The following is a 23,022-nucleotide window of genomic DNA, read 5'->3' as shown; positions in this document are numbered from 1 at the left end:
AGGGCAGTAAAGCTAGCAACACATGTACAAGAAATACATGAACAGGAAGCACTCACATTGTGCTCATCATGAGGAGAGTAATGAAAAAGTGAGATTATTTACAAAAATTATGAAATATTTACAGTGAGTATTGGTATTACCTTTATAAAATCCATGATTATTTAGAGGAAATGAAAACATCTGCATTAAATTGATAGAAAGTGTAGAAAGTAAATATTCATTAAAATGTTGAGTATATACATATATATATATATATATATATATATACATATTGTATATATATATATATATATATATATATATACACACACACACACATAAATCAGATGTTCTTATTTTACCTCTGAATTCACCGACAAACCATAATAATGGATTTTAATGTGTTTGCCCAAAATATACAGTTTGTAATTCAATTAAAACATACAAATAAACATGTTTTTTTATTCACCTCTCACCAAGACTGCAGATAATAGAGCAGTCAAGTGCAGGACTTTTGTCTCCCTCAGCAGGCAGCGAGAGTAATTACAAAAACACTGTCAATGCATGCTTACGTCATAGGCTCCACTTTCGCCTAGTCCGTCTACTGTTGCGTCTGTAAGAAGGTGTTTAAATTGCTTTGAGCATCAGACAACCCCTCAAATCAGAATTTGATCCATTCAGTCTGAAAACATTTGGAAAGTCTAGAAGAGCCGCACAATTAAATTATTTTAACCACCTTTAAGTTAGAGTGCTAACCAGAGGTTAGCCGGCTCGGCCCATAGAGCACATTTAGTATGTATAGGGGCCTGCGCGGGAATGTCAAACCCAACACCAGATTAAACACTCTGTTAAATACAGAGATTTATCTGGCAGTGATGGGCTTAATTAACATTTTGTGAACTTGTTTGGAAAGGGCTTGAATGTAACGGATGTACATTTATATGTAAAAGTTCGGCACTGCAGGTTTAACTTTCACTGCCAGAGTGACACTGACCAGTGACACAGCTGCCTCTCTGCCAAATGACAATATCACACCTTTAGCTTGGATCACATGGTGTCTGCACTGAGTTAAGACTTTTAAAGGGCAAATATCACTGAAATAAATCAGGCACAAATCTGCAGCGTCACTGCTCTCCAAGCTGAAACTGACCACCATTAATCAGCGATTTAAATGAAAACATGGCATTTTTAAGTCCTCATTAATGCACGTTATCTCTCTCTCACTCTTTCAATGTTTGTCTGTCTCTGCAGAGAAACTATCAAATAAAAGCAAAACTGTCCAAAAAAATAATATTTTAAAATTATAAATATAAACACAAATGTAGACCCATCTCAATATGTCTGCAACATTAGGGGAACAAATCTATTTCCCCTCTCAAATGGAGTTGGCCACATAAATTCTTTTAACTATGCATAATTACCTTAAATACATAGAGAATATTTCATTTAAACACATTTAAGACATTTAAACTTTTGAATAAGAACAGATACCTTTAATTTGAATAAACAAAAACTATCAATAAAGATATTTAAAAACAGACACTGATAGCACTTCCATTTCGTGAGATTTTATTTTCAACATCATAACCTTGACAAATTTGTAATACATTATATGCTACTGTTTATTTAAAAAAAAAAAAAAAAAAAAAAAAAAGAGGAAGTCATTAGCAATATGTTTTTTTCTTTTCTTTCTTATAGTCTAGCATAGAATCCCGTCACTAAAGCCATTCATGTTGGTTGTGATATACTGAAAATGAGGCCACTCAATAACCCACAACCCACCCTCCCCACTGAAAAAAGTCTGCAGTCAGTCACTCACCTTCCATTTCCAACATCCCCTTATCCCCACCCACATCAAAGCCAGGGCAAACCAAGCGGCTACATGCTTTCTCCGAGGGAAATCATACAAAAAAAATAAGGAACACAAGAAAGAAGCACAAAGTCCTAAAAATGTGGAATCTGGTGAGAATTTGTACAGGTGTGATCCCAGTACTGACCACTGTGGGGCAGTGTACATTTATCCATAAAGGTCATCGTCGTTATCTTCATTGAAAACGGGACCACTGCCAGTTCCTCCTGAGCCATGGCTTGGACCACTGCCACCTGTAGCGCTGGAGGGAAACCTGTGAGGAAGAAGACAGTCAGTCATTCATTAGCTCATTAGCAGAGCAGCTGCTGTTACGCAACACTGCAGAAAGAATGATGCTTGCCTTTTATGGTTAAAAAACTAAAACACACGGCAACCTGCACTCAAACTAATACAAAATGTCAGAAAATGTACCTGAAGCTGCCGAAGCCACGGCTCTGCTGCAGTGTCTGAGCAAACATCTCATATTTGCGAATGTCATTGTCACTGACGGAGCGACGAGCGAATCGCATCGCCTCTTCAAAGTGGTCCTTCCTGATTTCTGGCACAGGATCGTCCTCTTCCACCTCCTATGAAGAAGATACAGGGGAGCGTAATAAAAACACACATAAGATCAGAGGCAGCAGGGAAGGAAGCTGCATGCTGATGTTGAGCCAGATGTGAAAAGTTAACAAAAAGGGGGAAAAAGAGCAAGCACTGACCATGGCTGATGGGTTGGTCTGCCTCTCCCTCTCTCTGCGGATCTCATTCTCGATGCTCTCTCTGATGGCCAGTTTACACGCCCGCTGGCAGATCTCTGTAAGATCAGCTCCAGAGAAGCCGTTGGTCATCTTAGCCAGGAAGTCCAAGTCCACATCCTGTCAAACAAAACAAGGTCAGAAACATACCAGACCTTTTCTGATTCTGCTGAAGTCATGTTCAAGTCAAAAGGGTGTTGGAGTCAATAATAGGAAGCAGCAGTGTCACCTTGCTGATGGGACTCTTGCGGAGGTTGGCCTTCAGGATGCTGATCCTGCTCTTCTCGTCGGGCAGGGGGATGTAGATGAGCTGATCCAAACGGCCAGGTCTCAGGATGGCAGGGTCGATGATGTCTGGTCTGTTTGTGGCTCCGATGATGAAGACGTTCTTCTTGCTGGACATTCCGTCCATCTCGGTCAGGATCTGGTTGATGACACGGTCGGCAGCTCCACCGCCGTCTCCCACGTTACCGCCACGGGCCTTGGCTATGGAGTCCAGCTCATCAAAGAAGAGAACGCATGGGGCTGCTTGACGAGCCTGGAAACATAAAACAAAACGGACACACACACAATAGTTTTACAAAACTGAAATATTTCTGTAGAGAGAAATTATCTGAAAAGATTGAAGCATTTTTACTCTTCTGTACCTTTTACAACACTTAGAACAACTCCGTATCAACATGGTTACCTTGTCAAAGATCTCTCTGACGTTGGCCTCAGACTCTCCAAACCACATGGTGAGTAGCTCAGGTCCTTTGATGGAGATGAAGTTTGCCTGGCACTCGTTGGCAATGGCTTTGGCCAGCAGAGTCTTACCACAACCAGGGGGACCATAGAACAACACACCTTTGGATGGGGTCATGCCAAACTTGAGGAACTTGTCTGGGTGCTCCACTGGGTACTGAATTTAAGGAAATGGAAAAAAGAAAACATTCTAACTTTACAGTTTGTGATACTTCCGTTTGAGATATGATTGCAGTTCTGGATGAGGTTCATACCTGCACCAACTCCTGCAGCTCCCTCTTGACATCATCCAGACCTCCGATGTCCTCCCAGGTAATGTTGGGAACCTCAACAACTGTCTCCCTGAGAGCTGATGGGTTACTCTGGCTCAGGGCCCACTGCAGGACAGAGTTGAGCATGTTAGTAAGTGCTCAGGAGGCCATTATAGACTATGTGAAAAACATTTTACTTTCAGCTTATAGCAAAGATTATACTACAGCTCTTACCTTGAAGTCATCCATGGTGACGGCAAGAGAGTTCATGACTTCAGCATCAATGGTCTCATCCTCAAGATCGATCAGGTCCATCTTCTTCCTGATAGCCTGCAGGGCAGCCTCAGAGCAGAGAGCAGCCAGATCTGCACCAACGTGTCCATGGGTCTCATTGGCTACCTAAATAAAAGATACAGAGAGCTCAATAATACTTAACCAGCAATTCCTGTCCAGAATCCTGCCCAATACTTCTTCATTAAGTATAACCAACCATGAAAACTTCTGCTGCAATGCAGTAACTAATGAAAATGATGGTTATATTTATGTACTTACTTATGCAACTCATGCAGGATTTGCCTGATGAAGACACAGTAAGGTCAAAATGTTGCTTTGTTCAGTTAAATTAAGTTTTTTTGGAGCTAAAATGCAGTGTGCGGACACCATTTTCCAACTAAAGCATGTCTGCCTCATGTAGAATGGCAAAAGTGAATGAAACAAACATACTGGATGCTGCACACTCTAGCCAAGAGAGATCACAGTAGTCAATGTCAGAAATGAAGGAATGCAAACTTGGAGCATCTTATTTCATAGTATAACTGGTTATTCTACATTAAAAGCTTAACTACCATCAGATTCCATGCAAGTCTACAATTTGAGCGGTTTTACTTTGAAGTTACTGGCAATAATAACCACATGACTCTACCTTGCTTCAAGGAAACAGTGTGTTGAGAGATGTCACCTGACTATGTGTACAGACCTGTTCTAAGTCAACGTCATCAGCCAGCTTCATGTTCTTAGTGTGAATCTGGAGAATCTCCAATCTGCCAGTAGCGTCTGGGATGCCAATGTCCACCTCCCTGTCAAAACGCCCTGCAGAGGGTGAGGGGTTCAAAACACACTTATTAGTTCCACTGAAACAGACTAGTAGCAATAAAATAGATGCATACGAGAAAGTTTAAGAGCACTGCCTTCAGGAACTTATAGACTCCACTTTATTTGGGTGGCAGCATAATGCACATATTTCAAATCATTCACAAGTTGATTTTTAAAAAACACTGCTAAATGGTAAATAAGCCAGATTCATTTCCAACCCTGTGTTTGTTTGCTCAAGTATGCCAGCTGTCAAACATCCTGTCATACACTGTTAAAGGGTGTGTCTGCACAGCGCTGTGAGAAACTGACCCACAAATTAACAAATTCAAAGACCAAAAACTGCCATCATATCAATGACATGAAACAAGCAAGCAGAAATAAAACATAACTTTTGGTCTTTTGCAGTGACACTGAAGTACAACACCACTCAAGTGCTGTTGTTGGTTGAAAACTACATTTCAATTTGCTGGGGATGAAGAAAAGTCCAAACCTTCATGCTACAATAACTCCTCACTCCTCCTTAAAACACCATAAACCAACCTGCTGATGGTGTTTGGCACAATACGGTCTAATATGAGGTGCACTTGTGATAGAAACATCCTAAATTTTTGTTTTGAACAGCAACTGAATACATGCTTAAAAATCAATATTTACCAAATCTCCTCAGAGCTGGGTCAATGCTGTTGGGTCTGTTGGTGGCAGCCATGACGATGACATGAGCTCTCTGTTTCAGGCCGTCCATAAGAGTGAGCAGCTGAGAAACAATGCGCCTCTCCACCTCTCCGTGAGTCTACCAAAAACATAAATAAATAAAATTAAATACACACAACATATATTGTTGGTACAGAACCCACATCTTGACTTTTTCTAGGCATTAGTCTCTAAATTTTGAGTTCTTTCTTTTAAAAATAAAATCACAAAGTGTACAAAACAAATATTCATATCAGATTTCACTGTGCAATTTCTGTGCTGAGATTTGGACACTCCTTGCCATTTTCCATTTATTCCTTCAACCATCCGTTTAGTTTTCCTCTCTCCCCACTCACCTTCTCTCTCTTAGGAGCAATTGCATCCAGCTCATCGATGAAGATGATGGCAGGAGCATTTTTCTCTGCTTCCTCAAAGGCCTTTCTCAGGTTACTCTCACTCTCTCCTGCCAGCTTACTCATGATCTCAGGGCCTAAAAACAGAGAGCGAAACATTTTTATTTTAGATTAACATTAACCTCACAGCGTTCCCTTCAAATACTATGCATAAATCAAAATAAAAACTTAACTGGACAAAAAGGCCTAGAATAAAAAAACTAAGCTCCCAGATCTAATTTACAGAAATTCAAAACAGGACTCTGAGGGTTAGTAAAGCACCTAACTGCATCTATGTGCCAGGTACATCACCCACCAATATGTAAGATTTCAAATAGATTTTAAAATCTAGCATTTACAGTAAATCCACAGCAAAACTACATGTTTATCAGAGTATTATCTATACAAACCAATTTTCCTGATTCTGGAAGCATTTCCTTCATGATAAACATCTCCTACTCTAAAACTGAAACTGACTCAGAATGATGTAAAAATAACATCATCATCCGGTGTATTCAGGATTCTGGTTAAATATGCTTATTTAAATAATCAAAAGGAACACAACCGGTAGTAACTATAAGGTAATGCAGACTGGAACAAAGCCAGTGTTTTCACAGAATGACTCAGACCATGAATGAGCCCTTATAAAAGAAAACAAATAAATTAATGTTCACACCATTAATAAGGAAGAAGAAAGCTCCAGTTTCATTGGCAACGGCTCTGGCAATCAAGGTCTTTCCAGTTCCAGGGGGTCCATACAGCAGGATTCCACGTGGGGGCTGAGAAAGGTGAATGTTTCAAAACAAATTTTTAAACTCATTTATGATTTGAAAACAGCACAAGTGAAATGTCCAAAGGATTTGATGAATGAGTTCCTCTATATTCGCTTAATGTCAGCATTAGGGAAACAGTGAGTCAAACAGGAACAAAAGTCCTCTACCTCTACTCGGGTAGTGTGTTAACTGCTTACTTTACTCTTTAAATTTGATACTTAAAATGTCCATCACACACTAAATGGGGCAGAACAGTAACACAAGTGAAGACTTTGAAAGTCAACAAACTGACTCAATTACAAGACTCATAGTAATATCGAACATGAGCCACTCACTGGTCATACCTGAAGAGTAAGACAGTAGCAGGGAAACCCGTGAGTATTTAAAGTTGAGGATGAGCACATTTTACAGCTTAGAAGTTCAGCATTACATTAGTCTATAAGACAATGTGCTTTTAAATCATTTTAAAGTTACACAGGCTCACTTAAAATTCCACTATGAAGGCCAAACATGTCACCCTATTCCTCAGTGTAAATTAAAAGGATGCCTTACCTTGACTCCTATGGCCTTGAACAGTGCAGGGTGTCTGAGAGGCAGCTCCACCATCTCTTTGATCTGAGCTAACTGCTTCCTCACTCCTCCAATGTCATCATAACCCACTTCGTTCAGGGACTCTTCCTCATCCTGCATGTTCGTACACAATAAGTTCAATCAAATTTGAATGTAAATTTGGATAATGTTAACCCATGTACAGTGTGTGAACCTGCTACCCACCTCTCTCCTGATTGGCTCTCCCTCACAGTGGATGACTGTATCAGGAGCAACGATGCAGTAGGGAGAGGGATCAGTCTCCACCACCTTGAACTCCACCGCACGCATGCCTCCTCTGACCAGGAAAATATCACCTTCACAAGGAAAAGATGTCAATTTTAGCACTCGTACACAATATTTGTCAAACATTTAAACAGATTTGATCAGCCAGACAATATAAAATATTTGTCCTGACAATGGAAGTGTTGCACTCACCTTTGCGGATTGGCCTGTAAGCCTCTAGGAAGTATGGCTTGAGATAGACCTCAAACAGGTTGCCAGTAATTCCCTCTACTGTGTCATCTATTGGAAGGACGTGGATCCTCTTTCCATACTTCACATCAGGACATGGCTGAATGCTGAGGGACGTATTACAATTAAAACCACTTCTATATAGAAATCTTCCAGACAAACTTAAGACAAGTGTGCACTTTATCCATACCTGATGACGTCGCCCAGTCGGACCCTCAAATTGTTGCGAACCACCCTGTTCATGCGAACCTTTTCATCAGAACAGGTGTCATCAGATAGCACGATGCACACAGTCTCCCGTCTCTTCTTTCCCTTCATCAACACTGTGTCTCCACGGAAGAGCTGCAGCTCGTCCATCTTGGTCTTAAAGACACATTGTAACAAAGTTATTTTGAGAATTTCAGTGTTATTGCGTTTAAAATATCAAAATGATAAATAGTATCACAACAGATCATGGGGGTTTTGATTTTGTAGATACATCAGTAATACATAAAGCCTTCTGAATGTGTACCTGAGAGAGAGACACCACGCTGTTGTCTTCATTGATGGATTCATCGACAATCAGTCTGTTGGGTCTGTTCTTCTGTTTCAGAATTGCAGTGGCTAGATCATCATTTTTTGCTCTATGATGAGAAACAGATGAAAGAAACTCAAGGTCAAACAAGTCTTCTTATTGTGCACCTTCAAGGTCTCAAGCAGCTCCTACAATAAACAAACTGCTCCAATTGATAAGTCATTGTGCAAAAGGAAAAATTAGCATAAGAAAACAATAATGTCTCGGTTTTTCAGGTTTCGCAGCAACTGAATGTTAAAGTCCCCCTCCACTCAAAAATATTTAGTTTTTCTTCTTGTTCCTAAAATTGCATGTTTGAGTTCCACTGTGACACTAAAATTATGTTTTCACATTCATCTTCTGAAAGTGGAAAATTTATCTGTGCTCATTGAAAACCTGATTTTTATGGGGTGGACCTACAAGCATGATTTATGACATCACAAATAGTCTGGAAGCTAATCCTGGACCAATGTTCAATTTTCACAAGTGTGATATGGAAACTGTAAACCTCCAGTGCACATATGCTGAGAATGGATTTTACAGTGACATAGGAGACATCTTCTGTCAAGAAAAACTTTTGAAATGAAACATATTGGCATACTTATAGATCCTGGAATTTTAAATGAGGGAGTAGTAGGGAGGGAGTAGATGTCATTTTAAGGATTTTAACAACTGGACTTTTTTGTGGAAAAACCATATCAGACACAAATTATTATTCAGAGTATAGAATTTTATATACATCTTAAACGTTTCCCGAGGGGACCTTTTGAGTTTGTTAGCTTCTTTAAAATGTGCCATGCTCCTCAGGTGTTCTGTGTCACAGTGAAACTTCTGAGTTTCAGGTTGCGTTTCTCTGCTTTCAGTGTTCAGGGTGAACTTGGTCACAGATCTCAAAAGTGATTACAACTGGGATCATTTTAAAATCCGAGATGAAACCGTTGTGAAGAGGGATCAGGCATACCAAGCACTCAGGCGTTAGTGCTTTTACTATTGATTGTGTTTTTCAAAAATGTTTTTTTACTGTATTGTCTCTGTACTTTTTCCTGGCAAGCACAGCTCGGAAAATAAGGTGAAAATTACCTTGTATATTAACTTATATGGTATGAGTTTATTTAATTAATATTGTAGTATGTGGATCTGTCCCTATGTTGTTAATAATATTGTAACACTAACCATAACAGGTCATTTAGACAACTCGCCAGTTACAACGACTAATAATCATCTATGCCTAACACTGATAATCACATGTACATTCAAAGTATCGTCGAAAAAGAACCCGTTAGGTTTAAATATCCTCAGATTTCTAAAATGCTCTTTTACAGTTTCTCTTTCATGTTGTTAGCATGCTAATGCTAGCCTTGAAGCTAACTGACTGGCGAGCAAGCAGATGACACAGCAAAAGAATTGGGAAAAAAACTTTGTTAGCTCCCCCTTCCAGAAAGACTAACGTTACAATTCACACTGTGCCTTTTAAATACGTAAACTGCCAGCGTTACCGTTTGCTAAAGTTAACGTTACATTTTAAATCAGATGAGGAAATGTATTATTTCACGACTGTTTAGCTAACAGCTGAAATAGAGTAAATTGTCGATCATTAGGAATGAATAGCCTGCTAGCTTCGGTGCACTGTACACAGCTCGCCCTGAAGTTAGCTTTCTGAATGACGGGCGTCTTCTTTTTTTGTTTATAGCCAGCCGTTAGCCCATTAGCTAAGTCTATGCCATTTGGCGATTAGATTCGTATTTGTTACATTTACAGTTTGACGCCCAGTCTCTAGACAGGCTATTATCCGGCGGATAGGCCAGCCTGTCGGTGTGATGGTGGCTGGCTTTGGCCTTGACACTGTTGCTAAGCTAAGCTAATGCTAGCACTCAAACGCGACAGCGATGACTGCGCTTTGTCACGTCGCTGTCACACCGCTGGATAACTCAGTACCGTTAACCGGCCGACAACAACCGTTTGACAACCGTCAACAGTTCGTCGGGATATCGGCCAACGGTTAGTGTTTTCCAACCAACGGACAAAAGTGCGGAGGCTGAAGTACCTGACCCCGTTAGCTCCCCTGCTATCAGACTCGGTTATGTATTAGCCATCGAGCTAACTTTAATAAACTAACGTGTTCTGAGCGGATATTAACCGTTTAAAAAGGTTTTCGCTGGCAACCGTTGTTCAGTAAAAACGCATTTCAATAAGACCGAAAGCTATTTCTACTTACTCCCCTCCCGATGCCATGGTCGTCCACCTGGATTACGATTAATAAATAAATTCTAGCTAAATGTTTAAGAGGCTTAACCGGTTCTCGTTACCCAACAGTGATATCACACGAAAGAGCAGCAGTTTCCGTGCTTTTCTTTACAATTATACCGTGAGCTGGATGCATCATCCGCTCTGATTGGCTTACATGCCGTCCATCAAATTCGGAAACCAATCAAAGACTCTAGAATCTGACGTCGCCAGTTACAAATGAGTGGGTGGTGCCTATTTCCATCAACTTTTCTCTTATTGGTCGTTTAAGCCTGTCGCCAAACTTCAGTCATCCAATTGATACGTACCGCGTTGATATTGAAGAATCGTGAAAACACGAAAATAGTCTTTTACTCTGATTTTCTCCCAGCATCAGTGCAAATTAATTTGTTTTATATAGCAATCCATATAAAAAGCTGTGAAAACACGCATTTTAGAGCAGCAGTTGTTTATGGTGCGTATCTTTTCTTTTGAAGCAGTCTGTATTCATTTAAGATTCCCTACAGACATGTATTAAGACAAATAAAAATGCCCTGCTCTGGAACAATAATGTGTGTCTGATACGGTTTTCCCACACAAAAAAAAGTATAATTACCATGTGAAAATTCTTAAAATTACATCTACTCTTCCTCCCTCATTGAAAAACCCAGAATCTACAAATATGCAAATATTTTTCATGTCAAAACTTTAACTGCTGGACACAAGCTGTCTCCTACTTTACTGAAAAGTTCATCCCTAGTGTGTGTGAGTTGGAGGCTTCAAGTTTCCACATCACACTTATGTAAGTTGTATACTAGATCAGGAACTGTCTCCAAACTAGTTGTGTGCCACAAATCATGCTCATAGGCTCAGATTTTCAGTGAGCACAGAAAAACTTTCCACTTTCAGCAGTTGAATATGAAAAAAGCCTTCTCAAACTCTGCACATGCATCATTCTGTACAGTGAAGCTAGGAACAAAAAGCAAGACACATTTTTGAGTGAAAGTGAAACTTTAAGTTTATCTTGAAAATCATCATACATTATTAGAGTAACAGTCTTATATACACATTTTTTCCCTCATACAAGGCAGCGCAGACCCTCAGTGACCAAGCAACTTCACAGCATGTCCAGCAATTTCTCAACATTTCATGCATAAACCACCTTCAAGGTTTACCATCCACAGTTCATTCTCAATCTTAAATGACTGTAAGCCCTTCAAGATGCTTTATTTTGCTATCCCAGTAAATACATGTTTGTTGTGGGTACGGATCTCAGTTCACAGGCCTGAGAAAGTCAATCCCGTTCAGCAGGTGAGAGGGCATTCTTCTTTTGTCCCTCTCCAGGCAGACTACGTAGGACCAAGTTTTTGTATTCTGTGGCGGAGCTCTGTGGAATCCAACAAAGGGCCAGACTGGGGTTCCTGTAAGTACACAGGGACTGTCCTGAAACACAAAAAGTATCTTACAGTCAGAGGAAAAGTAACATCACAGCATAGCAAATGTACCCTTCTTGAAGCAACAAGAGACTATCACTACAAGGGGTCTTTTTTTTTTCTCTGAAAAATGTTCTGTTCAGACTAAGCACCTTAGATAAACACATTCAGATTGCATCTAGATCCGACTGAGACAGCTGGAGCTCATATTTGAAAATCTGTCTAACTTTATTACTTAAGTAAATTATATGTTTGATTTAATGTTACCCAGTGATTACATTTCCCCTGCATGCCAACAACACTGAGGTGAAACGACATTATGTAGCACTATATGCTCCAACACTTTTTCCTGTAATGTGAACATGCAGAAATGACTGTTTACACCTGGTATTAACATCCGTCTTGGGTGATCCGATCATAAGTGGACAGCTCTAAATACAGGTGTAAACGCACCCAAGACGCATTGAGGACGGATTGAGATCCGATCACTCAGACCACATTCGGAGGTGGTCTGGGCTGCATGAGACCACATCCTTTTAGTAGTGTAAACGCAATGCGTCCTGGGCCACATTGAAGAACCAACTGACTCAACTGACGTCCTCTATTTTCCGGCAGACCCTTCGTCCAAAGCTGTTCAACTTGTTAGATAACAGGATAAACAAATTATTTTGTTTTTCCTGTGAATTAAAAACATAAGCCACCTCCCATTTTTTCCTGTTTTTCCCTTTCCCCTAACCGGATTCCCTCTTCAAATCGACAATTAGAATAGAAATTAAACTATTAATTTTTCTCTTGTCTGTTTAAAAAAATATTTCAGAAGGTAAATGTAGCTGTATAGTTTCCTCTGGTCTGTCAAGTTGATAACGACAGTTTTTAGTTTTGCTGTGCTGTTCAACATAATGAGCTCAGGATTTATAAGGAGGACGGCTGCTTTACTCCAAACAGTTTCACTGTATGAACCTGGACTGTGTGTGTAACAGCTGACCTATTGGGTGTGTAGAAGAATACAGAACATTAATTAACATTAGATCCTGACTGACCCTGTAGGCGTGTTGGAGATTTAAATATTCAATGAAGTTATGCTGCTGTGTCTTGTGCGTAAATGCGCATGCAGCGCAGCGAGAGTTGCATCTCTCTCTCTCTCTCGACGCAGAATATTTATATATATCCTGAATATTTATCCTGTTATCAAACAAGTTGAACACAGCTTTGGACGAATAACGAATTAATTTGGTCTTTGAAAACAGAAATGATGTCCGTGTTTATTTGCATATAGAGCGGGGAAGTGAACACAAGTGGTCACTCAGGACGCATGTGGAGACGCATGTTAATGCCAGGTGTAAACAGACGTACTTAAAGCTGTCCACTCCTAAGTGCATCTTAATTGTGGTTGGGGACACATTTGTGTTCACACCACTCTAAATAGTGTACAGTCATTTGCATTTATGACCGCTTCTGAATATGGCTTGCACAATCAAATCCCACTGCATCTGCAGCACACTTTGGGTGCATTCACACTGATATTTAGATCTGTCCACATGTAAGCGGATCCCCCAACATGCATTTTTGAATGAAGAGGGCTAAAGAGTACACAAGTGGCCTGTATGTATAGTATAAACTACATTCTAAAAGTCATTAAATGTAAGAATGACAGTGTCTTACTCTGTCGTGGACTGTGTGGTGAAACTCCAGGTCTTTTCCCAACAGGCAGCTGCCTCCCGTCTCCTGCCAAGCCTCCACAGAACTTCACCACACCACAGCCCTGCACCCACGTTATCTGGGACAGCACATACAGCATGATGACGTATTATGACAAAGTACAGATTCACTACAACCCTATGGTGCATTAATGCCAAACTGACTCATAAATGAACAGAATGGTAGGTGCTGTGTGTAAAAATATTAACGATAAGATGCAAAAATCATAATTACAGCAACGTTTTCACATTTCTTAAGCGGCTGCTCCTCATTAACAAACAGAAGTTTTGTGGATGATTATTTTGTCTTGCACTCAGACACTTTCACAGTACGGTCATTACTAAGATATGTTGTTATAGATTGATATATTAATTTCAAATTCTAGTCAAGACCCTAACAATGAAATAAAATAATAATAATAGTAGTAGGGAAAATGTGTTTATCTAACTTTGAAATGAGGGAAAATTACAGTGGTATCAAGTAGTTAATAATCCCTGAGTAGAGTGTTAAGTGTCTGCGAATGGCTGACCTTAACTTGCCTCTATATGACCAAGTTGTTACGGTGCACTGGCAATAATCCTGTCAAAAACACATTTGAGCGCTGCTGTATACGTCATTAAGGTACAACTGTGTTGTGTGTACCTGGGAATGCCTGCAGGCTGAGCTGTAAGTCTCTCAGTGCCTCTCTGAGTTGGTCTGTCTGGGTGAAGCTGATGCCTCTACCAGCTAATGAAAGCCCCTTCAGCCTCTGCAGGATACACAGATCTGTTCTCTGCTTGTCAACCATGTCCGCACTAGGAATCTGTGGTTGGAACCCTTTAATTGAACAGACAGAATAACAAGCACAGTTAAAAATAGCTGGCAGTTTTCTTTGGAGAGACAACTTCTCTCCAAAGCATCAATAAAGCCAGAAAAGTACCCACCTTTTTTTTTAAAGCGCACCTTCACCAGCAGGTTGATACACCTGTAATGCAGAATACAGTCTTGTGTGTTTGTAAAGTGACAAACATTTATGACAGAAATAAAGTCATTCCCATCTCACAGACCTTGTGTAGTGAGTCAAAGCTTGTTTCCAGTCCTTCAGGTGAGTGTGGCAGTGACCCTGGAGGAGGTAGGCAGCACCGGTCCAGAGCAGCATCGCCATCCTCTCCTCACCCTCTGCACACACAACCCCGGTCTCAGCCTCACTCCTCTCGTCTGGCTCTTCCAACACCACCTTCTCTGGCAGCAGCTCCAGTGTTGTGCTGATGACTTCATCACACAGCGCCATGCAATCAACAGGCCGCCGGGCCATGAGCAAGGCAGCGCCAGCCTCCAGGTAGAGCTCAGGTAATCTGGGGAGTGAAGGCACCTCAGCATGTACCTGAGACAAACACAGCAAACAGATGTCAGTTAACAGCTTATGAAATTATTTTTCACCATACAAGACTTCCAGCATATTTGTTAAAAGACTGGACAAAAATTATATAATCATTAATATCCTGCTAGAACTCATCAGTAGTTAAATCATCTTGCGTGGCTGTCACTGTTTTCAGTCTTACTCCGTGTTGATGTTCTGAGTGAAGAGCAGCCAGCAGATCCAGATAATATTCAACACTGTCTGACACCCTGCAGACACACAACAGAAACCAAACCCATTAAACAAACTCCAGTGTATGTGAGTGCTATTCTTAGATCAGTCTACAGTTTGTGATTTTCAGTAGTGGTCAGGTGTCAGTGAAGCAGAGCTACAAACAGAGATTCTGAGCTCCATGCTGGTATTATCACCTCCCATGGAGCACACACTTCAGGGCCAAACTGTGGAGGACAGTGAAGGCAGAGGGGACAAAGAGCAGACTGCTCAGGGATTGGCTCCGGAGCAGTAAGGTCGGAGATAGGAGATGAGTATCAGCTACAACAGGCTCTGTGGCAGAGGGCAACATCAATGTCTGTGGGACAAGAGAGGTTTCATGTTTCAGTGTTCAGAATTACATTTATGTGAATGTGTCTTTGTGTTTTTGGTCCCACCTACTAAGGGCAATTCAACTACAAAAATATATCCAGAGAATACTTTAATAATAAAAATATTTTATCTGCATTTTTCATAAAAATACATAACTTCACTGATTTTTTCAGTGCTCTCATTATTCATGATTTAATGCAACAGAACTCATTGAGTTCCTGTGAGGCAAGAGATAAAATGCAGCTTTTCCTCCTACCTTCCCTCTATGTAAACTTAGCACAAAAAGTAAGGAAATTTGTGTTTGTGTTTGGTAGATTATTTCTTTGTTGTAACAATGCCTCTTGGCAATAAATCTTATACTGTTGGAAAGCCTGTTTATTTCCCTTTTAAATGGTGCCACATTTGTAAGGAACATTCATTTGTGGGATGAGCAGCAGAGCTGAGTAAGTGGGTTGCGCCCATGAAAAATATGCCAAATCTTCTCTGCCAATGCCAAACAGCTTATTTTGCCATTTACTCTTGTTTGGTGTTTGGTGGATTGGATGATTGAAGTTTGAAGAAACAAGACATATTGGCAATTTAACAATTTATTCATTTAACAAACAGGAGCCTCAGTAGCGTGTGGAAGAACGATACACAGCCACAACAGCCTGGCACCTCCTCCTCATGCTGGTCACCAGCCTGGTCACACACTGCTGTGAGATGGCATCCCAGTCTTCAACCAGCATTTGTCGCAAGTCAGCTAATGTGGTTGTGTTGGTCACTCTGGCACGAACAGCACGCCCAAGCTGATCCCACAAGTGTTCAATAGGGTTGAGGTCAGGACTGCTGGCAGGCCATTCCATCCTCTCCACTCCCAAATTCTGGAGGTAGTCTCTGATAAACCCCACAAACCGACAGATGCTGGTTGAAGAATGAGATGCCATCCCACAGCAGAGTGTGACCAGGCTGGTGACCAGCATGAGGAGAAGGTGCCAGGCTGTTGTGGCTGTGTATCGTTCTTCCACACGCTACTGAGGCTAAATTGCCAATATGTCTTGTTTCTTCAAACTTCAATCATCCAATCCACCAAACACCAAACAAGAGTCAATGGCAGAATAAGCTGTTTGGCATTGGCAGAGAAGATTTGGCATATTTTTCATGGGCGCAACCCACATACTCAGCTCTGCTGCTCATCCCACAAATACATGTTCCTTACAAATGTGGCATCATTTAAAAGGGAAATAAACAGGCTTTCCAACAGTATAACATTTATTGCCAAGAAGCATTGTTACAACAAAGAAATAATCTACCAAACACAAGTTTCCTTACTTTTTGTGCTAAGTTTATATATATACAGTTGTGCTCATAAGTTTACATACCCTGGTAGAATTTGTGAAATATTGGTCATTTTTTGGAAAATATGACTGATCATGCTGAAAACTTTTGTTTTATTTAGGGATAGTGGTCAGGTGAAGCCATTTATTTTCACATAATTGTGTTTGCCCTTTTTAAATCATGCCATGGGGAAAGCAAAAGAACTGTCAAGGACCTCCAAGAAAAGGGAGATGAACTTTATAAATCCAAAGATATATATTTACTATACTATTATACTACTCTACTATATTTATATATCCAAAGATTTGAAAATGCCAATCAGTAGTGTTCAAGCTCTGATAAAGAAGTGGAAAATTAAGGGTTCTGTTGATACCACGGTTGATGCCACGGTCAGGTAGAACAACAAAGATTTCAGCCACAAATGCCAGGAAAATTGTTCAGATTGCAAAGAAAAACCAACATGCAACTTCAGCTGAAAGTTACATGTGGCTGTTTCAAGATGCACAATAAGGAGGTACTTGAACAAAAATGGACTGCGCGGTCCAGTTGCCAGGAAAAAGCTGTTACTGTGCCAATGCCACAAAACAGTCCACTTACAATATGCCAAACAGCACCTAGACAAGCCTTAACACTTCTGGAACAAAGTTATTTGGAGTGATGAGACCAAAATTAAGTTTTATGGTCACAACTATAGACACTAAAAATGGTACACATCTTGCAGATTCTGCCAGGGAATGTAAACTTATGAGCACAACTCTATTTGTACTGTATGTTACCCACTGAGTGCAGCAAACGGAGAGCTTGTATCTCAGCCTGTGTGTTCCTCAGCTGTCTGTAGATGAGTATGCTCTGGTAAAGAGCACATATACAGCGGGAGTCTGTCTCCAGCGCCTTCCTGAAACACTGCAATGCCATCTGAGGGCAGTTCTAGAGACAAGATGAAAACACAGTCACTCTCACTGCTGTTATGCCCATCATTTTCTGTTTGTGTGTGTAGACTTTGTCTGCGTGTGTACCATATGGGCGAGGCAGGAGCCTGAGAGGAGGTGTGAGTATGCTACTAGAGTTCTGGGAGCTGGCAGGGAGGAAGCTGTCTGCAGATCAGTCAGCGCTTCTGAACTCCGACCCTCATTCAGCCTCTCTGCACCTTAATAAATCATAAAGAACACAGCAAAACACTGGATTAATTACTTTACAAACACAAGGAGTCTGTTTATAAATCATTGACATAGATTCTTTGCCTTCAGTTAAAAGAAAAATGTCTCTGTTTTTACTTTTTAGAGCACAAGCACTATCTAGCATTTATCAATGCTACATTGCTATTGTCTGAAAATATGTAACAGAACGTATTTGCAAAATGACGGTGTGCGAACAGGAGCAATTTTAAAAGTTAAAAAGAGTGAAGAATAAAGAGTCATAGTAGTTGATGGATATGAAATTTAACATGAGTGAAGTGGTGATGAACATGAAAAGTCAGTTTTGATCTTGTGGTTGATTATACATTCTTTAAGCAAAGTCCATTCTGACAACTTGAAGAAAGAAACTCTTTATCAGCCTCTCTGTGCTGATCCTCAGGCTGCGGTAATGCCTCCCTGACAACAACAATCAAAATTCAAACACATATAAAAACGCAGCAGTTTGGATTCAAATAATATATTTTATAATACTTTTCTGTTCTAAGTACAACAGTATTGGAGGTTGTCTGCTTCTGCACTGTTTTAATAGCATCCATGCAAAAAAGGTGAATAGATTAAACCATGGTTATACCATGTCAATCAAACTAACATTAACTCTATGATTAAGCTCCATATGATAATCTGGTCTGGTCACACCAAACCATACCAAAACCATCTGGTCCTTAAATATCCATAAACAAAAACATGAATGTTGCTGACCTTGGGCAATAAAGGTGCAGATCTGCAATAATTCAGTAAGTCTTCTTGGGTCCATCACCAATAGTGGAGCATTAGAAGATTTTCCCCTTGCCTCACTTCTCATGTCATCCCCAACTCCGGCAGAGAGTGTCTCAAACAGAGAGGACAGCTCCTCCTGCCATCACAGGAAAAAAACATAACCTTTCATACTGATGAGTGGTATTCAATATACACCAAGTACGTAATTCTCAGTAAAATACAAACATTATGGAATAGTTTTAGGTTTTAATACCATTTTATTGACAATTACTAACAAATACAAGGTGGTCTTATCCTACAAATTGTGCACTGGGCACACAAGTGACATTGGGAGAAATTGCACTTAAATTCACATTTCTACATGTTTTTCTACCAAAATTGTATTTCAAACCAAAAAGAAAATTAAACTTCCCTGTTGGATTTTGGAGGATAAATCCAACAATGGATAGTATTTGGCATGAGGCATTTGTCTCTGGCCTGAACAGGAATATGATGGGTAAAATAGTTACCAGGATTAGCAGATAAATCAGGTAAATTTATTTTGTTAGGATCCTGAATTTCTAAATGTATAAGGCACATATCCATATCACATAACTGTCTGGTTGGTTACATCATAAAACCAAAAAAAAAAAAACATGCTGCTCACTTGAACACTAGCTGAGAAACGCCTTTTGAAACAGCATCTTACCTGAAGTTCCTGTATAGTTTTCAGCCTGCAGGTTGCCAGCCAGATTGCCCACTGCAGACAGAAAAGGTGCAGTACACTGGAATTCAAAGCTGTGTTCTCAACTGATTTGAGAACAATTTGCCAAATTACAGGGGGGTCTGAAGCCATGGGGTCATCTCCTGTCATCTGTAGAACTGCAGGGAACATGAGCAGGGAGGCTATAAGAGTCAGACTACCATGAAATTGGATGAAATTGGATTATTTTCCACGTCATCTCAGTCTCTGGTTTTATCGACCTTTTACAGCATAGACGTACCTCTTTCCGTGGCTTGTGTGAGGAGCAGCTCAGCTTCTGAAACCTGAGACAGAGCGATAGAGTACAAACAGGCATTGTACACGACTGACAGCTCCAACTGCATGTCTGCAAGAGGAGGAACACCTGCAGGAGAGCAACATGAGGTAGAAAGGAAAGGAGGAAGAGAAGAGGATAGAAAAAGGTGAGAGCTGAGTTCCCCAAATTCACAAAATAGAGTCTTTGTAGGATGAAGGTGTAAGATGGAGCACCTTGGATTTTCCTTAAAAGTTTGTGAAACTCAGAGGACCACCATCCCCGGCTCTGGTTTTGGTCTCGGCCCAAAGCATCTCCTCCTCCTTCTTGATGCTAAAATAATGACGTGAAATGAAAAAATGAATGAAAAAAACATTATTGTCCACATTTGTTGCACAAAAGTAGAAATTCATCTTCAGCTTGCATGACAATCAACATCAGATATCACATCATACGTCACAAAAAAGATAAGTAAAACCATTCAAATACACTATATTAGATGCAACTTTGTAAAAAGAAGCAAAGATTAAATTACCAAAAATTATTTGAAATAATTTGTAATAATTTAAGACCAATTTAAGAAATAAAGTGCCAGGTGCCATGGGATTCAGAACAATATTGGCATGTCCATTAATTACGGGTTGATAACTTGGGACAGGAAGAAACACAGTGTTTGCTACATTTAGAGAATAGTATGTGATGGAGTACATTCACTTAACTACTCTTCCAGTACAAGATTAAAGTAGTTGTACCCGTTTATTTACATTTTACCCTGCTTTATACTGCGATACTTTACTACAATTTAGAGGGAAATATAGTACTTTTTACTCCACTACATTTGTGTTATAGATATAGAAATATAGTAAATAGTAATATCTGATTTGTTTATAAAATGTGATGGATTGTTACATAATAACCTACCAACAGAATATGTATAAAAATAAGTTAAAATTAGCTCTCCCTAAACCAGCTACAGCATTAAAATGCTACTTACATGTAAGTGCGTCAGTCATAATTATATAGTCATATAATACAATCTATATGATACATGTAATCATCTGAAAGGACTTACTTTTGATATTTGAAGTATATTTTCCTATCAATACTTCTGTTCTTTAAGTGAAAACCCCCGAATGCAGGATTTTTACTTGTAATAGAGTATTTCTGTAGTTTGGTGTTGGTACTTTTACTTAAGGAAAAAGCATGACTATTTCTTCATCACCGACATAATACAACATTAATGACTGTCCCCACCTAAAACATCACACACAACAGTGAAAGACGGTCTGTTTATCAAGCACTTAAGCCCACCAAAAGCATGAATTTACCATTAGTTAGTATTACACTGACTTTCTGCTCTCTTCATCTATTCCCGAGCATTAAAACACTTATAGGCTAAGTAACATTAAATCATAACGTACGTTAGCTAGAAGACGCTAACGTCAACAGCTAAAAAAAGATCTTAACCTACCTTCCATTTGTTTACCAACTCGTTGTTTTCCTGAATCCATCTATCTAATAAAGGAGGTGGTTTATACATTTTATCAGACATTATATTGCTATTTTGGGGGAGGGATGGTGGCGTTTCATTTGAACTTTCCCTCGTCTGCCAAGGGGGCACTAACAACCCGGAAGTAAACATCAGCACATCAGTGAGTTTACTGCTGCGGGGCTCTGCTGCCCCCTGTGGACGCATTTGGAAGTGACACCGACAGTCTGCTTAGAGCCCAGCAGGTGGTGCTGTGACAGAGTCCAGTCCAGCTGTGGTCTGGATCCTCCAGTCTCTGGATGGCACATTGCAACTAAACTGTGAAGTGCTGCTGCTGTTTGTTTCTTCATAACTCTGCACACAAACATACAGACACAATTAAAATTGTACGATCAATTCAATTCACTTCAATTCAATTCACTTCAATAAGCTTGTGTTGACAAAGCACAATTACAATTATGAAAGACAAGGTTAACGACTGAAATTAACAAAAAATAATGTGAATAACAATATTGGTTAATAGAATAAAATATATAATAATATATATTTTAAGTAATAAGTAGTATAAGTAATATAAGTAAGTATCAAGTTAGTATTGGTACAATTTCAATGTGACCTTAATGATGCAAGACAAAAACAATGCAAGTCTTAATCTACTGATAATAAAATAAAGAGATGTTAGTGGGGATAATACAAGATGTCCATTATTTGATAGGAAACAACAGAAATCTACTGATAATAGAATAAAGAAATGTTAATAGTTGTATTAGTGCATTAATTTTGACTCAGTTTGATGGCCTTTGACTGCTTAAAAAGGCAGCATTGGCCAAAGTGGCAGACTGCCACAATCTCATGTATATACATGCATGCACGCACACCCCCAGGTTCAAAGCAAGTAAACGCAATCCAAGGCCTTAATTGTATTGCAGCTGAGTCATCCTTGAGACTGCCAGGACAGCCATTTTTTCTAGTTGTCCCTTCCAAGGTGACTCCCTCTTTTCTCACCCAGTTCCTCTCCTCTCATCCCTCTCTGTTTTCTCTGTGCCATCCCTCCATCAGTGCATTATCTCATTCCCTGTTGTCTACAGCCTCCATTGTCTGGCTTCCTCACATCCTCACTGATCCTCCTTTCTTTCATTGTCTCAAATCACAGAAAGCTCTAAATATAACACTGTGGAAAAACAGGGGAAGCTCCTGACTTCCACTGCTACACACTACACACTCATATACTTGCATCTCAATAAGAATACACACACACACACATACATGCACAAAAGATACCTTTCATTCCGGCTCCCTGTGTCTTTCTTTCTCCTGGGTTGGGTTTCAACTTTTTTCTGGCATTTTCCTCTGCATCGATCCTGCTATTTTCCATCTCTCTCTCTCTCTCCCTCCCTGTCTCTGTCTCTCCATACATTCCCGTCAAGGACAAGGTCGTTACATGGCAAAAGCCTCCCACCTCCTATTCTCCTGTCCCTCTCAATGTCATCTACATGGTGAGGCTTCAAACTTTGATTAAAAATGTTGCAGTGATAACCCCAGATTATGCAGATTATGTCCCTTTTGAGAAACTAACAACAGCCATAATTTGTCTGTATTACTGACTGTCACTGGACAGTTTGTCTCCTCTGTGTTATCTGCTGGCAATTTTTTCTGTCCTAAATGGGATTTTGGCTGGTAAACTAGTAAAAGTCGCAGGTGAATTAGAGGACACGACAGCTACCTGATGGTGTTGCCTACGACCAACTATGGCTTCAACTAATGATTATTTTAATTTTTAATTCATCTACAGAGTCTTTTTTTCATTTTCATTTTCCAAAATGTCACTTTTCAGCCATTTCAGTTTCACAGAGTCCTAAGCAGTGCTTTCAA

At 39.9% G+C, this 23,022-nt stretch overlaps 2 protein-coding genes across 3 annotated transcripts; both read right to left on the bottom strand.

Annotated features, from left to right (window-relative positions):
• Nucleotides 1-1,604: 1,604 nt before the first annotated feature.
• LOC121904353 (valosin containing protein) lies at nucleotides 1,605-10,487 on the bottom strand. The gene is made up of 17 exons (XM_042422045.1): nucleotides 10,356-10,487; nucleotides 8,099-8,210; nucleotides 7,778-7,950; nucleotides 7,552-7,694; nucleotides 7,300-7,430; nucleotides 7,078-7,209; nucleotides 6,429-6,531; nucleotides 5,717-5,850; nucleotides 5,325-5,460; nucleotides 4,555-4,667; nucleotides 3,813-3,977; nucleotides 3,582-3,704; nucleotides 3,272-3,484; nucleotides 2,813-3,121; nucleotides 2,548-2,703; nucleotides 2,261-2,415; nucleotides 1,605-2,102 (listed from the first exon to the last, which is right to left on the bottom strand). Exons 1-17 carry the CDS (start codon nucleotides 10,370-10,372, stop codon nucleotides 1,997-1,999), a joined length of 2,421 nt encoding a protein of 806 aa, XP_042277979.1. The 5' UTR covers nucleotides 10,373-10,487; the 3' UTR covers nucleotides 1,605-1,996.
• An 874-nt stretch (nucleotides 10,488-11,361) lies between these two features.
• Nucleotides 11,362-21,300, bottom strand: fancg (FA complementation group G). 2 transcript variants are annotated; one of them, XM_042420077.1, is made up of 14 exons: nucleotides 21,133-21,300; nucleotides 19,898-19,994; nucleotides 19,650-19,772; nucleotides 19,355-19,527; nucleotides 18,649-18,802; nucleotides 17,770-17,900; nucleotides 17,534-17,680; nucleotides 15,262-15,422; nucleotides 15,036-15,102; nucleotides 14,541-14,857; nucleotides 14,418-14,458; nucleotides 14,137-14,310; nucleotides 13,459-13,573; nucleotides 11,362-11,806 (listed from the first exon to the last, which is right to left on the bottom strand). In XM_042420077.1, the coding sequence occupies exons 1-14, from the start codon at nucleotides 21,211-21,213 to the stop codon at nucleotides 11,713-11,715; spliced, it is 1,875 nt and encodes a 624-aa protein (XP_042276011.1). In that variant the 5' UTR covers nucleotides 21,214-21,300; the 3' UTR covers nucleotides 11,362-11,712. The 2 variants fall into 2 exon arrangements, with proteins under 2 accessions (XP_042276011.1, XP_042276010.1); XM_042420076.1 differs by lacking the exons at nucleotides 11,362-11,806; nucleotides 13,459-13,573 and having other exon boundaries at nucleotides 14,195-14,314; nucleotides 14,421-14,458.
• Nucleotides 21,301-23,022: the final 1,722 nt, after the last annotated feature.

The sequence above is a fragment of the Thunnus maccoyii genome, chromosome 9, assembly GCF_910596095.1.
Source record: "Thunnus maccoyii chromosome 9, fThuMac1.1, whole genome shotgun sequence".
NCBI classification, from domain to species: Eukaryota; Metazoa; Chordata; class Actinopteri; order Scombriformes; family Scombridae; genus Thunnus; species Thunnus maccoyii.
This window is presented reverse-complemented; position numbering and strand designations above follow the sequence as displayed.